General features: G+C 37.0%; 2 protein-coding genes across 2 annotated transcripts in view; one reads left to right on the top strand and one right to left on the bottom strand.

The window, feature by feature from the left end:
- Positions 1-33: 33 nt before the first annotated feature.
- LOC112556943 (DNA primase small subunit-like) lies at positions 34-9,430 on the top strand. The gene is made up of 13 exons (XM_025226454.1): positions 34-223; positions 441-598; positions 781-887; positions 1,590-1,663; positions 2,210-2,346; positions 3,078-3,136; positions 3,368-3,480; positions 3,660-3,754; positions 4,245-4,377; positions 5,568-5,637; positions 6,079-6,146; positions 7,673-7,771; positions 7,920-9,430. The coding sequence occupies exons 1-13, from the start codon at positions 109-111 to the stop codon at positions 7,937-7,939; spliced, it is 1,248 nt and encodes a 415-aa protein (XP_025082239.1). The 5' UTR covers positions 34-108; the 3' UTR covers positions 7,940-9,430.
- A 306-nt stretch (positions 9,431-9,736) lies between these two features.
- Positions 9,737-15,442, bottom strand: part of LOC112566404 (nuclear receptor subfamily 4 group A member 2-like) — a 28,325-nt gene continuing 22,619 nt past the window's right edge. The window contains 1 exon segment of the mRNA XM_025242578.1: positions 9,737-15,104. Coding sequence (XP_025098363.1) covers positions 14,845-15,104 — 260 coding nt within the window. The 3' untranslated portion in view covers positions 9,737-14,844.

Below are 15,442 nucleotides of genomic sequence, written 5' to 3'. Positions count from 1 at the left end.
TTGTTATACTGGAACTAATAAAGTAGCTTATGCTGACCACAGACATTTTACGGCAAAAATAAGAAAACGCGGGAAAATTAGTCTTTCGACTTAGTCTCATACAAAAATATGACATCAAAAGTGGATAAATACGATCCTGGTAGTCTTTCTGATCTGTTGCCTTTATATTACAAGAAACTTTTTCCTTATGGACTTTACTTCAGGTGGTTGAATTATGGTGGAGGTACGTAGAGTTTATTGCATTACATCTTATAAAATTCCTCGACTAGACGTTGCTGTAGCACCGATGCTGATATAGCGTAAATAAATTAAGAACAATTTTAAAACATTGCTTCGGTTCTAAACGATGCCGTAGAATTCAGTGTGTCTCGTTATTATGTGGAAACTCCTGCATGAATTTGTTTTATGTAAGGTCTGTCTTTTTTTTTTTTTGCGAACAGTTCCAAAGACCTACTTCAGCAACAGAGAGTTTTCCTTCACGCTGAAAGATGACGTCTACATTCGGTATCAATCCTTCACAGATCAACAGGATATGGAAAAGGAGATTCAGAAAATATGTCCTTATAAAATTGACGTTGGAGCAGTATTTACACACCGGGTAAATCCTCTAGGTTTAATTCAGAATTATGTGTTACCCGTTCCATAATTTAGAGGCTATATAACTATACAAGTTATAACCAGCTAACGTACATTGATACCATTCTAATGTTTCGCAAAGGTTAACAGTTGTTTTCGTTAATTTTCATTGTTATTCTTAGATTTACCTGTTTTCGTTTTCAGCCTAAAGATCACAAGACCATTAATGCAGCAGCTTTTGTTGCTCAGGAGAAAGAATTAGTCTTTGACATCGATATGACAGACTATGATGATGTCAGGAGTTGTTGCTCGTGAGTTATATGTATATGTCTTATTAACATTATGCGTGAGTTGAGATTGCTGTAGCAGATGCCCCATTTTGTGTGCAATTCCCTTGGAGAATAGGTGTTTGGGATAATTGCAAGAAATGCACCATAAGTAAAGAGGATGGGGAAGCAGACAAAGTTCATGCTGCTCTAAGCATTTAGAAAACTATAGAGGCATTACACATCCAGTAATTTAGTCCATACATCATATGTGTCTTCTTTGCATGTACTAACCCGCTGGCATAATGTGCACTCTGTTGCTAATATCAACTTAGGACCTGGATGAACTTTCTTGCTCTGTGTTGACAAGTTTCACAGCTTAGTGCATTGGCCCCATGTAAGCAGTTAAGAGTTCACAGATGAGACTTACCAATAGCATTATTAATATGTTGCAGTGGATTGTTTTTTTTTTTCAATTTTCAACATAAAAATGCTAGCAGGCTGATTTAATATTCAGAACTTTGACAGACCATTAAAAACCTAATGCAGTCAGTGAATTATTTTCAATTTCCAGTAGGCAGTGTTTTATATTGTATTTTGTATATTTTTCTTTTGAGATTGACAATAGATCAATAATTAAGGTAATGGTTAAGCTATACCAGTATTGTTTGTTCATTCTTTAGTTCTTGTTTGGGGTTTATTATTAATTAAAATATGGAGACTAATTTTTAGATGTATCGTATTTAGTGGTGCAGATATCTGTGAAAAGTGCTGGCCTTTGATGTCCATGGCAGTGAAAATTCTGAACAGGGCATTAAAAGGTAAGTGTATGGTATCTGTTTTCAAGTGTGTATTGGGTTGCCAGAAAAGTCACAACACATTTTTTCCAATATATGGCGCTAGTTCATTTTTGGAATTACTAGAGTCATTCACGTCTATGTTATTGTATGTCATTTGACAGCTGACAGTTCTAGCTTCAACATGCATTTGGTGACCTATAATAATTATTGCAGATTACAAAAAAAAACAAACTAGAACCAAATTTGCAATTTGGATGTCATATTCATGTTGAGCACATAAAAACTGATAAGAAAAGAAAAATTTTATTTCCGTGACATGACTTTTGTAAAAATTTGTTGACCCGTGTAATTGTCATCAATAAAAAATGTTTGTGTATTGAGAGGTCAGGCATGTGCCTGAATGTCCTTTACATTAAAAGTTAGAAAAGTTAATTCTTCCGACTGGTTCATTATAGCTTTCATACAATTTTTATGAATATGATATTATTATGACGTGTATTAACATCTTTGATTTAATTGTGATGCCTATGATATATGCTAAATTGGGAATAAAACTTATTCTTTCAGATGACTTTGGATTTGAGCACATTTTGTGGGTATACTCAGGGCGCCGTGGTATTCACTGCTGGGTGTGCGATGAGGTGGCCCGGAAACTTTCACAAGCTGGCCGAACTGCTATTGCAGAATACCTAACTGTTGTTAAGGTTTGCTTTTGCATAAAGTATTGTTCTGTATATCTTTCGAAAAAGTCAGCGTTACTAGTCAAAAGAAGGAAATATTTGCCTTTATAAATCAAGACTAAATCAAATAAATTCATAAAGCATCTTTACCCCATCTGTCAGTCTATCCAGGCTAAGTAAATTTGCAGCCTGCATATAGCAGCTAAAAACTACCTTTCATGGTCTTGAGGTTTTAAATTGTTTTAACAGTTGTAAATTATTTTAGCAGGACCCAGTAACTTTTTCCTTTGTCCTTTTTAGGAGTAAATATTCTGAAACATTATTAATTTAGTTAGGCAAAAATGAACACTCTTTTCAAGACCTGCCAAATAAACTGGACAAAGATAGTGGTTCTCACCTATCTAGTACATCCCCTTTATATTGAATTATGTGAGGAGCAAATGCCATTTATTTACAAAAATGAAACAAAATATTGCAATTGACGAGGTGCCCTTAATTTTTTTTTTTTTTTGCCCTTTTTGTCAGTATGTTTTTGAATGAAAATAAGTTAACGTATTTGTTGTTGTCTAATAATAGCTGAAGTAACATTATTTGCTCAGTATAAACTTAACTTTTTCGGATCTTCTTGATTGATTTTGTTTTTAATTTTATTCTCTTTTTAAACAGATTTTTTAAAATTTAATTTTATGCTCAAAAGTTTTTGGAAAAACATTTGCCGTTTTGTTAGAACTTGATTTTCTTTGTTTTCATTCAAGGGTGGAGAAAATCAGGTTCGAAAAGTTCATCTTGATCAATACATCCATCCTTCAATAAAGTAAGAGGATCAAAATTTAATAGTTTGATAGGTATTCTGGGGCATGCATGTGTTCACATACTCTGTGTTTATTTAGGTGTGTGAGTGTGCGTGCAGCTGTGGACAAATAAATACCTGCTACATCATCTGTGATCTTTTAGTTACCAGACTGATATGTATATATTGTAAATAATTTTTAAAAGCAGTAGCTGTTAATTGTCATATTCAAACTGAAAATTGATTTTATTTCAGAGCAGCTATAGAGATTATCAACAGTAACTTCAAAGACTATGCTGTTGATAAGCAAGATTTCTTGGGAGATAAGCAGAAATGGACAAAAGTATTATCCTTGATTCCTTCACAAGGTGGAAGTTATTTTCTAAAGCAGCATTTTGTGAATGTTTGTGCCCGCAGATATTTTAAAGTTTTTGTGTGTGCATGTGCGCGCCTGCGTTATGTGGAAAAGAAAATCTTGTTGCAGCATAAATTAAAAATAAGTGAATATATGCCATGACTGTTGAAATTTAACGTTTGTCCATTTCAGACATACAAAAAGAAGTAGCTGAAGAATTAGAATTGTTACCTGACAGTGCATCCAGATGGAAAAAAGTTAAGAAATTCATCGAATTAAGCAGTAAGGTACAGATACATTGCTATATAAATTTGTATTCACCTGTAAATAATAAATGCAAAATTTGTAAAGCACATACACTCCTAAGCAGTATGCTCTAAGTTCTTAAGAACAAGAATGAAACATGGACAGCGTATGAGGGACAGGAAAACAAACAAAGCTATAAAAGAATGAACAACCTTACTAAATGAATAAAATCAAATGCTGAAAACACAAAGAGGAATCAAATAACAACAAGCACTGAGAGTAATGTATGGGTGGGAAGGTGATATGTATGTGTTTTTTAAGTCGTTAAGAATCATTCTTAAAAGAATTCCAAATTAGGAAAATATTACATGGCCTTACAATGCTGAAGTCCTAATGTGAGGAGGTGGAAAAGAGCTGTTGATGTTGGGGATGATTTTTGTTTCCTACTTGAAAATTATTGATTTAACTGGTTTTTCATTATAGATGTGACCAAAGATTTATTGACTGTTACTGCATTTGTTTTTATTCAAGAGTGGATTTACAGACTCAAGGCAAGCTGACAAGGAAATAATGCTGCAATACTGCTATCCACGACTAGATGTCAATGTCAGCAAAGGCATCAACCATCTCTTAAAGAGTCCCTTTTGTGTTCACCCCAAAACAGGTGAGTGTACTTGTAGATTTGCCAGGTGAACTATTTTATTTTTGTTTTATTGCTTTCTTTGTTGTTTTGTCTGAAAGCATGAGTGCAACTTCTATGTTTGGCAACAGAAATCTTAATATTAAGGGGTTACAGTAACAGATGTAAGAGAAAAGTAAGAAATCTCCCTTTGTTTTGAAAGAGTTGCATTAGTTTCTTTTACAGTAAGTCTATAAGCAAACCAATTCTAGCTGAATGTAAATTGATTTTTACATTGTTACATCAGAGATCTAAGTCTGGGAGTTGCTGCTCAATAAAGTATCAATGACATTTTGGATAAAGGCAGAACTCGAAAACATCTATCACGTTTTAGACATTTTGTGATTCATTGCAAGTCACATCATGTGATCCCCTAGACCATGTCTGACTATGGCAGGGTACACTAATGCAATAGCTGGATGCATAGATTGTTGATGAACCAGAACATTTCATAAATAAATAAACAACTTAGCATATAATCATTCAAGTGTTGTCTTTTTATTTGTACTTCATAGTTGCAAGGGGTGTGTGAAAACATTATTTGTATTGTGTGAGCACACTGCAATCACTGGCCACTACCCCTTTTTCGCCTTTTGTTTTCTGGATTAGCACTGCTTTTTGTGCGATTTCCTGGACTGTGTGTATTTTTGTTTACTTCTATAATTTTTACATTTTATTTATTTTGTTTTAATGATGGTTTTTTTCTGCTATCATATATAATTCTCACAAAATTGAAATGTTACTCCATGTTTGTTGCTTTAAAACAAACTTAAGTGTGTTTGTTTATTCTTTGTTACTCCTTGAGGAGCATAAGGCCACAAATTGTGTTTAAGGGATAAAATTTGGTAAATTTTTGTAGTTTTAAAATTTGGATACATTTTGTAAGAAACCTGTCCTGTGAAGGAAGCTTAAAACTACTAACCTAGGTATCATATCAAAAATTAGTTTGCATCTTTTACAAATTGTTTTAAGAACCAGATTTCTCTTTTTTCTAGCTAAACAAAGAATTCAGTGTGTATGTGTGTTAGTGTTTTGAAAAAAAGAACCTTTAATGATAATGCTTTTGTTGTCATGTTAGATATGATATAGATATAAACATGAATGCACATATTTCATTTCCATACACATCTACTATTTTACCAATGGTTTTGCTTCCGTTTATTTCTGACATAAAGGTCGAGTTTGTGTTCCATTCGATCCAGATGATACAGACAGGTTTTCCCCAGCAGAAGTACCAACAATAAGGTCTGGGTTTTTTTAATATTTTTAATCTGCCTTTTTTTTTTTGTTTTTTTAAATGACTATAAAACAATGCCCTAAGATTTAAGTATTTTGAAACCAAGTTTTTTCCAACACTACCAGGCCCTATTTAATTTTTTTTAATACACTTTCAGTAGCATGTAATTATTTTTTGAGGGGGTCTTATAGTGTCTCTTTTTTTTTTTTTTGTTGTTGTTGTTTTGTTTATTCACTTGTTTTTGTTGCCTCCATTTTCAGTGTTCGTTATTTTGTTAGCTGTGCTTTCCAAGGAAAATGGAAGTACAGATACACCTTTTGAAATCAGAAAAAATATATTCCAGTTTCGTTTTAGACACCATAGACTATGCAACTTCAAATGACTGCTTTAGTTGAGGAATTGTAGGAGTACTAATGCATGCTGATAATATTGTTCTTTTTGCTTTGTAGTCAGTTGCTGGATGAGCTGAACAAAGTTGAAGCTGTAGACTTAGGGGGTGTCAGCAAGCACACAAAAGGTAAACACCATACTCATCTGTTGGATTTGTGTACTTGTAACCCAATATCATTGTTACTTATGTGATCATCTTTCCAATCAATTGCATACTATCCATGCAGTATTGACATAAATTTACCCTGAAGAAAGGGAAGAAACTCTGATCAAAGACTTTTTGCTATGATTTAATTCCCTTAGACCAATTGGTCCAACACCCCTTCCCCATTCTTCATTCTAATCCTTGTCAGGTTTATTGCAAGACAAACAGAAATCCATCCTTATATAACTTAATATCAGGGGACCACCAGTCGAGACTCCGCTGAACCAATGTGCTGCACTAAAACTGGGTGAAGCTTCAGATTCATGTCTTTACAAACCCAGGTTTTATTTTATCTGACATAAAGACTTAAAACATCTCTTCATTAAAGGCAGTTCATGAAAACAACTCCACAGCCCACACCCCTCAGTTTAGTCTCAGCTCCATACCCTTCTGCTCAGTGGGGTCATCTCAGTACCTCTGTTCAACTACATAATGAAACAACGTCAGCATAGTAGAAACAACATTGATCTAAGAATTTCCAGAATTTATCACCACTTTCCTCACATAAATCACATCTGACTATTCTTAATATAGGAGCGCTCGTGTAGGAACTCTCAAAATACTTTAATACTATCCATAACAACAAGAACAAATGGTCTAGTTGCATTTATAAAAATCCTTACAGAGGGAACACACATTATGCAAGCAATTTATTTTTTCTTTCCACCACTTGACAGTACCTGCTCTTGATTCCATCCCATTCCAGAACAGCAGACAACTATCATTCACCAATGGTGATATATTAAAACAACAATTGGACAAGAAACATCAAATGACTACCCCAGTACAAATGTAATATCATTTTATTTCTATAGCTCCATGCTGGCTAAATGCACCTTCTGCTACTCAGATATTAAACTTGAGCCAAAGCATTTTATTCTTTAAAAAATGCTCTTCATAATTTGGTGGAATTATGGCCTTTAAGCAGGGTTTTGTTTTCCTATTTGCATTGCATTGCAACTTGCTATGTTTTGCTAATTGTATGAAAACATCTTGCTTTGAAGTTAAGTAAAATAAAATCCTTTGTTTCATGACAAGAACCAGAAGGGTAGCTAGGGATGATTTAAACTTTTAATACCAGAGATTTTTACTATGAAAATCTTTGGACTTTAATTCTTATAAATGTCCTGCTGTGACATCTTTAACAGGAACATCTTTTATGTGGCTTAAATACTTGAATTTTATATTATCTTGCATTCAGCTGATGCTTACATGTTTTTGAAAACAGGTTTAAACAAAGTTTAAAAATTTGATTATAATCAGCTACATGATACCTGATTTTTGTGTAAGCAATTTGATAGTGTGAAACAGAACTAAGGGGATGAAATCAAAGTCAATAATGACACCAGACATACACTTCTTCCCACATGTTCTCTACTTCTTGTCCTTTTAACAAACACATTTCTTTGAGAAATCTTTGTTGTTATTTCATTTAATTATATTTCTAGATTACAAGCGCACGTCAATGGCTGCAAGCATTGAAGTTTTTGAGCAGTTTGTCAAGAAGCTTGAAAAATCTTGGCGTGGAAAACTGATAGAAGAAAGTGGTAAGTCACCTGGTCCTTTTGTCATGATCAAGATTTGCCTTTAGAACATTTGTCAGAGGTCATGTTGAATGTTATGCATAGTCATTTATTTTGAAGAAAATATATTATTACGTTATTCTAATAATTTTCTCCTTTTCTTTTAATACAGATAAGAAGATGGAATTTTAGAACCAAACACTATGGAGGATAGAACTGTACATTATTCTTTTATATTGTAAAGATAATCTAAAAGTGAGTATGTATGTGTGCGTGCGTGCACATGTAACAGAGGTGGAAGAGTTTCATTGGGGCCTTTGACAAAATGGTTGCTTGTGAACCTAACACAAATCCTGGCTTTAATTTCTTTCGTTTTTAAAGCATGATGCAGGAGGATTTGAATTTTTTCATTGTTTTGACTTTCTTTGTCATCTCGATATTTGAATGTATGCTACTTGAAAGTGAGGTATCCGCAATGCATAATTTTGGAGTTAGTGTTTTAAGATGAGCACAGTCATTCAAAATAAACAAACAAAACAATCCACTCAGCATATAAAATAGCAGGCCTGTTGAATTAAAATATAACATCTGAACTGGGCAAACGACAGGGCAGGGAAGAATGCGCAACATGGCCAAGTTAGGAAAATGAAACACAACCATTTCTCCTCTTCCCCCCGACAACTCACGGTTCAATATCTACAGATGTATCAAGCCCTGTGTAATCATAGCTGTAGACCGTAAGCAACACTGGGACTTCTAAATTACCAGCCGACCTAGTTCAGCGCCTGTTTCCATTGACACGACCCCGCAACATTTCCTGTCTTGGGGTAAAGTTACCTCCCCGTCGTGACTACTGAATCCCTTGTGCACACCCTAGAGGAGGAGTAGAGTAAAGGAAATGTGACGTATTGTGAGGATTGGGCATATGCCGTGCCTTAGACACGATGAACCATCTAGAGTTAGCTGCTCCAGGTACGTCATTGGGTATGCCTTTTGGTTCTACCATTGGCCTAGGTTGCTGTTTATTATTAATAGTCAAGTTACCCAGGCGATGCCCCGTTTTCTGACAGACTTTCAGCGCACACATTATTCGCTCGGAGAAGATCAAGGAAAGGATGGGTGAGAAAGCCCGCTGGTCGTTTGTAGTGGAAGCGGGGAGATAAAATTTGCGGTGGTGCCGCTCGCCTTGCATCTCTCATGTACCTGTATACTTTCTCCCTTGATCTCGGTCTTGGTTTCCCTCCTAATTATGCTCAGCTTAATTTATTGTTTTTTTCTTTCATTTGAAGCCACCCCTAACATCTTGACAATGTGGACAATCTAGAACAATACAAAGAACCTCTCCGTAAGCCAGTGTTCAAAATTTGATGAGGATCGGACAAATGGTGTGCATTTGCATAGGGCTGAAGGGTCGACACACACACTTCTCACACTCTGCTTTGTTTATAAGATATGAGATTTTTAAAAAGTTCATTTCAGGAGACGCACGCACGACTTTACATTTGGTTCTTAGAGATATTAAAGTACTTTTAAGCCAGGATGACACCTCACTGAACGCATGTGAAAATGTATATAAAGTTTTCACAGATATAAATATTATTTTTTGTTGTTGTTGCGTGTGATAGCTATTATATATACTACTGCTATGCATGTTACAAATAAAAAATAGTATTTAAAAACGTTGCTCTTTCTCACGTGGCTGTTCATATGTTGTCTGATTGTGAAATTTCACTACACATTTCTTTACAGTCGTGTTCAGAAAAACTGGTTAAAAGTCCGTCAGTATAAGGGGTCTTTGCTTTTGGCTTTTTTTTTTTTTTTTAAGTCTGGCGAGACCATGTATCAAAGAGGTTTGTGTGTGTGTGTATATATATACCTCGATTCTGATATTAAGTTGCCTGTCAGGGCAAATTAGATTTCTCATTCACCACGCTTACAGCCTTGAAAAACATACAAACATTCTCTTGAGCGAAAACAGAAAGAATAGCATACATTTTAACGCTTTATTATTTTTGTTTTCACTGTACAAAAGTATAGATAGACATGAACAGTTTCAGCAAGCTTGGCTTGGCAACACCACGCTTTTCATTGAATACAAATGATAAGTAACAACAAAACAGTGTGAATAAAAGAGATATTGATGCAGTAGCAGTCGCAGCAGACGTGTAAGGTCTGCTTGTTCGGATCAGATAGGGTGTGAGACGACCATCACTTCCTGCTGACAACGTCACTTCTGAATCAAAGGGGAGGACAGGGGCCAGGTGCACAGAGCCTCGCCAGGGGTTGCTGCAGGGTGGCGGTCACATAAATTGGTCTCATTTTGTGAGCAGTTTAGCGGCAGCCACCCAGCAGCACCCAAGCCACGAGATGGGAACCAGGCCCCTGCTGAGATTTTGGCAAGTTAAAAGAAGCAATTTCACAGGACATTTGTGAAATAACATTCATCATTATCGCTTTGGCAAAAGAATTTGAAGGAGAAGGACAACAACCGTTTGTCTCTTTCAAGCAAATGTCTAAAGTGATTCAAACTTTTACTTTCAGGTTAGATTATTTTGGCTTTTTTTTTTTAAGTCGGAATTTTTACTTTAGTTTATTTTGACATTTTTTTTAATCGGCGCCCATTGCTTCGAGTTAATTGATCTCGTTTTAATCGTGTTTTGTGTTCCCTCCCTTCTAGAGTTGTTCACAAGAGAATACTCGTGTTGCTGACCCGCCAAAAGGACTGTCAAATGATCCATCAAGCCGCACGCCTGGCTTTCATGTCAGTTCCATAATTTAAGCTCGTAGTTACTCCTGCTTTGAAGAGGGTTCACCGTCTGTGTATGGCTAATGACGGTTCGCGACACCCGCTTTGTGCTGCCCAAAGCCCGTTGCTTGCAGCTTCTTTAAGTGTTACAGTCTAGCGGCGACTGTCCTCCGGGCTTATGTTGACTTTTCCCACGGAAATTTGTCTCCAGACGAGCGACTGCTGTGTATGGGTCTCTGTTACAGCAATCAAAACTAGATAAACAGAATTGGAAGCGGTGGCAGGATTTGCTGTTAACACTGCAATAGCAACGGATCATTAAAAGCCGACGACTTCATTGCTCAGGTTAGCACGTGGGAGGATTTATGAGAATCGCGAGTCGTTCCCTCTTTCCCCCTGTGACGTCATGACAGGAAATGGTGTGGTCAGGTGGGAAGGACTGGCAGCAATACGGAGGAATGAAACAGATGAGGTCAAATCACGAAACCGAGAATAAACTTATGTACAGCCATTATGTTGCGGGTAGATAACATTTCGTACAGTTTATTTTTAATCATATTTTAAATCTCTTCCTCGGAGTTTTTTCTATTTAAGTATCTGAAAAATGTTCAACGGAATTGTTTCCTTCAAATTTGAGGATTAAATGAGTTTATGAGATTTGTACTTTGGGTCTTAAGTGCTTGACATGAAAACGTGCCTTAATTATTTCTTTCGTTGCATGTTGATGCCGTAAGAATACAAATATCTAAATAACTCCTGAATCCTGTTCAGCCTTGTAACACATAATAAACAATAATAGTAATAATAAGTTCCAAGTGGAAAAATACTTCACGCATCTGGGGTGGTCGTGAGGGCTGACTTAATTTAAGCAACTTTTAATCCCCCTTAGTTTAATCAACAATTCAACTGTTTGCTTGACTCCTGTGTGACCTATGTTTCAGAAGAAATTTCTTTAGGTATACATACATGTCTTGCGCCCTATTTCAAGGCAGTTAACGTCAAATCAAGAGAAAAACTGGTTCGGGGAAAAACTAACAAAACAAACAAGCAAAAACAACCAACAAAAACAACTTGTCTTTGTCCAGGCTAATCACCCCAGTCTCGGCCAGATGACGTTGTCACGTGACTGGCTGGACGGGCTACCACATAAGCTTGAAATAATTCAGATAGAAAAATAATGGTATAAAACAGGGGCCTTGCGGATAGGATCTATAGGCAAAGCCAACATTTGGTGAAGTGGAAAACGAAAATAAATGGTGACATCGTAATGACACTGAACCATGTAATACGTACACTGCCACAAACGTTATTGTGCGACGTATAAGTACAAGACCGGATTCATGTCACGAGACGTCCTATGTATACAAAGTGCGTACGTACTCATCAAGGCATGGAGATTAATAATAATAATTAAAAAAAAAAAGAATCCGAAAGGGGTGGGGAAATTAACAGCTTCCACTTTGGCCGACAATATAAATATATACACTATCTACATGTAGGATAAATAATGTAAATAAATACTCTTTGAATAGTTTCCCTATGGAATGAATCGGCTGGCTGTCCTTGCTCTCTCTCTCGTTCTCTCTGCAAACCAGTCAAAGCGCTTGTGGACTCTACAAAAACAGCATCCAAGTTCTAAGAAGCTAAATCCAGCCATTATGGCATTGGTGGAACAGGCATCAATTTCAGTACAATCCTTAGCAAGCATAATGAGACAGAAGTCAATGTAAAATCAACTGGCAGTTTAGTTGCAACATAATCATGACTAGATTTGTGTTTTTAAGCCATCAACACAGTATAATGAGTACTGATTAAAAGAAAATACTTTGCTGCGGATGATTTCCACAATTATTTGCGGTTTGGTTTGTCCGTGCTTCGCCATGGCCCTATATTTCTTCAACACATTGCCTGTCACCAGTGAGGGTTGGCTGTTCTGGGTTCAAATCTCGTCTCGGGCATGCTATTCTTTCTCTGCCTGTGGCTGACTTCCTTGGTTGCTGGCTGGACGTAAAATATCGTTTCCCTTCCCACCTACCCCCGAAGAAAAAAAAACTATTTTGTCGTTATGCATAACAGATGACTGACACATTGGGTCATATTGTGTAACTCCTACCTTTCTGCAAAAGGCTGCGCGATTTGACAAACAGGAACCTAGACTGACTTTGCTTTAAACGAATCTCCGGCACTTGACGTCGCTCCGAACGGTAAAAAATTCATTGGAAGTTAAATAATAGAACTCAAAGAGAATTCCATTCTCAGCCCAAGTTCGCTTCCTCTCTTTGATTCTGGACGTGCGCCCTCTCCGCTCGTTACAGGCTCGATAGGTGTCGCCGCCAAGCGGTTCGTCTGCTTCAGATGCTCGCAACCAATTCTGTTGCCATGTACAGTTGTGTCAACGACAAAGGAAGGAAACGATAGGCTTGTAATAATGCACACTGGCAGTGCCTGACATTGGAGGTGATGATACACAAGCAGAAGGAAGAGAAGATGATGAACGCGACGATGATGATGATAATGGGGGTGGTGATGGCGGCGACAACGATAATGTGTCTTTGTAATCAAAGACAATGGGATTCACAGGGAAGGAGGAACAGTTTCCGTTATCTAAGTGTCAGTTCAAAACTGATTCCACCCGACGCTTATTCTAATGATATGACATCTCATTTAAAGACAGAATACAGAGTTGTCTGCCATCGTGTTCCTTTAGAGTCAGCTGCACCTTCTTCTGTCTTCACTGTCGGGCACGATGCAAGTGCCGGGTGATGTGCACGCTGCTCCATCAGAAGATCCAGTCAAACATTTTTAGCACTTTCGGGGAAAAAATACTGTCAACAGGCCCAAAAAGAATCTATCAACACGGCGTAAGATTGTTGTATCGGTAACTGACACCATTACTAACAAACGGGTACAAACGTATCAAAATAAACAATGCTTTTTTTTTCAGGCAAAATTGTGTGTAGGGAGAAACATTGCAAAAACTGCAAACCGTGTGGTGTCAGGGAAACAACAGACAATTTGTATCTTCAAGGCAGGAAGAGTGTTTTTGTTTCCAGAAACTCGTACGGACCAGTTCAACTCACAGAAAAGAAAAGTTGTGCGGAAACATTCTTGGCACTGCTTTGCACAAGCGCTCAACAAATACCAAAAAGGAAAGAAGCAGACAAAAGCTTTTTTCAGTTCTGCTTGATAGAAAGCGTAGAGGGGACCAAAATCTTTATAAAAAGTAGACTTGGTGGTTTAGGTTATGTCCTCTTGGGTTATGTCAAGAAGAAAAGGCAGAAGAAGTACAACCACGTCTCGACAGTAACTTGATTGGCTGGAGGTATAGTCAGTGAGGTACTATTTGTACATCAAAAAGGTATATGTTGAAACGTGTGCATTAACACTCATTTTTATCAAACGTATGAAAATCACAGATTTCTTCAGTTTCATCATTTCAGTGAATTGCTCGTTAAAGTATACGTTACAACATCCAAATAAAAAAAAATTAAAAGGAAATGGGCAGAAATTAAAGAAAAGTAAAGTTTGAAATAAAAGTTATTACTTTTTTTAATAAAAAAAAAATGAACGCTTTTTTTAGACAGCCTAAAGAATTCTATTTCAATATTCTTGAATTAGTGCTGTCTAGAAACAGGTGTGATAGATAATCATCAGGAAGGAGAAATAAATGAAACATAGGTAGTTTGAGATGATATTACGACAACCTGGGACTAGACAATATAAACTTGAGACATAAAAATAATTATATCTTGATCAAAAGGATAGGCAAAGTTAACACTTTGACACTCAAGGAAAAAAAAATCCTCGGGTGTGTTGTTCTTCTGGAGTCCAGCTTCTCCGCAGTCTATGCTCTGCGCCATTCAGGGAGTCGCACTCTTTTGACAGGCGACACCTAGCGATGGGTCAAATGAGTCAGTGACTAAAGAACCGCTGCAAAGAACAACACTGAGAAGACACGGCTTAAGTTTGTTTGTTTGTCTGCTTCCGCTGGCAAGAGGCAATCAGTTTATTGCCAGCCTTTTTTTTTTTTAAATGTTGGGCCAGCTGCTGAGGCTCTGTGGGCAGTGTTCACTAAGAAAGCACCAATATGCGCCTGTCCTCATCTTAAAGCTTTTAGAACTGCTGTCTTGTGTGGCAACTGAATCCATCCTCGCTCGTGTTCATCAGACTCAACGTGAAACGACCGTTGATAAAGGGGAAACAACTCCTTGAAATGTTTATGCAGGATAAGGGTTGAGAAAGCGAGAGTCCCCGGGCGATTTCGTCTCTGTTTACACGTTGTGTCGATGAACACCCTTGTCTGAATCATTCAAGGCCTTCAGTCAGGTAGGCCAAGGGCAGGCAGCGAGATTCAGAACGGCAGCTGACTGGAGAGATAGAGGTTTTCTATGATAGGAGGGGCGCGTATAATGTTCTCCAGCTTGAAGAAGTACATCCGCTGCAGCCCCTCACGACTCAAGGACCGCAGCTCCGCCGTCTTGCCCAAGATGCGCGAGAAGAAGTTGGACTTCTTCTGCGCCTCGTGGTTGTACGTGCAGTGGTCGCGCAGGCAGTCGATGATCTTCATCTGGAGCTCCTCCATCTTGTGCTGTTCTTTGAGGCCATGTCGCACTGCATCACGGGAACAAAAGAGCAATAATATACCAAAGTTTCTTTCGGTTATAACAAGTTGTACTCGTAACCAAAAGTAACGGCAACAAGGAAGAAATAATTCAGTAGGGAACTACTTTTTTAATTTAAAACTCGGTTTAATGTCAGATATTGAAGCAAATAAAAGGGCAAAAGTTCTCGCTAATGCTGAACTTTTCTTTTGGATATTATCAATTTCATCGAACAGCTTCTACATTATTAATATAATTCAAAAGTTCCAAATAACATAATTTAAATTCATTTTATTATTAAATCTGATATATGATTTCTACGCATATATATATATCCATGCATGCAAA

The sequence above is a fragment of the Pomacea canaliculata genome, linkage group LG1 (assembly GCF_003073045.1).
Source record: "Pomacea canaliculata isolate SZHN2017 linkage group LG1, ASM307304v1, whole genome shotgun sequence".
In the NCBI taxonomy this organism is placed as follows: domain Eukaryota; kingdom Metazoa; phylum Mollusca; class Gastropoda; order Architaenioglossa; family Ampullariidae; genus Pomacea; species Pomacea canaliculata.
Note: the sequence above shows the minus strand (reverse complement) of the source record. Positions and strands in the feature narration are given on the sequence as shown.

Excerpts from the sequence above, each read along its gene's own strand:
- LOC112556943 (XM_025226454.1), top strand. The coding sequence starts at position 109 with ATGACATCAAAAGTGGATAAATACGATCCTGGTAGTCTTTCTGATCTG. Across the intron at positions 599-780 it reads GAGCAGTATTTACACACCGG|CCTAAAGATCACAAGACCAT; the intron begins GTAAATCCTCTA and ends TTTCGTTTTCAG. Across the intron at positions 2,347-3,077 it reads AATACCTAACTGTTGTTAAG|GGTGGAGAAAATCAGGTTCG; the intron begins GTTTGCTTTTGC and ends TTTTCATTCAAG.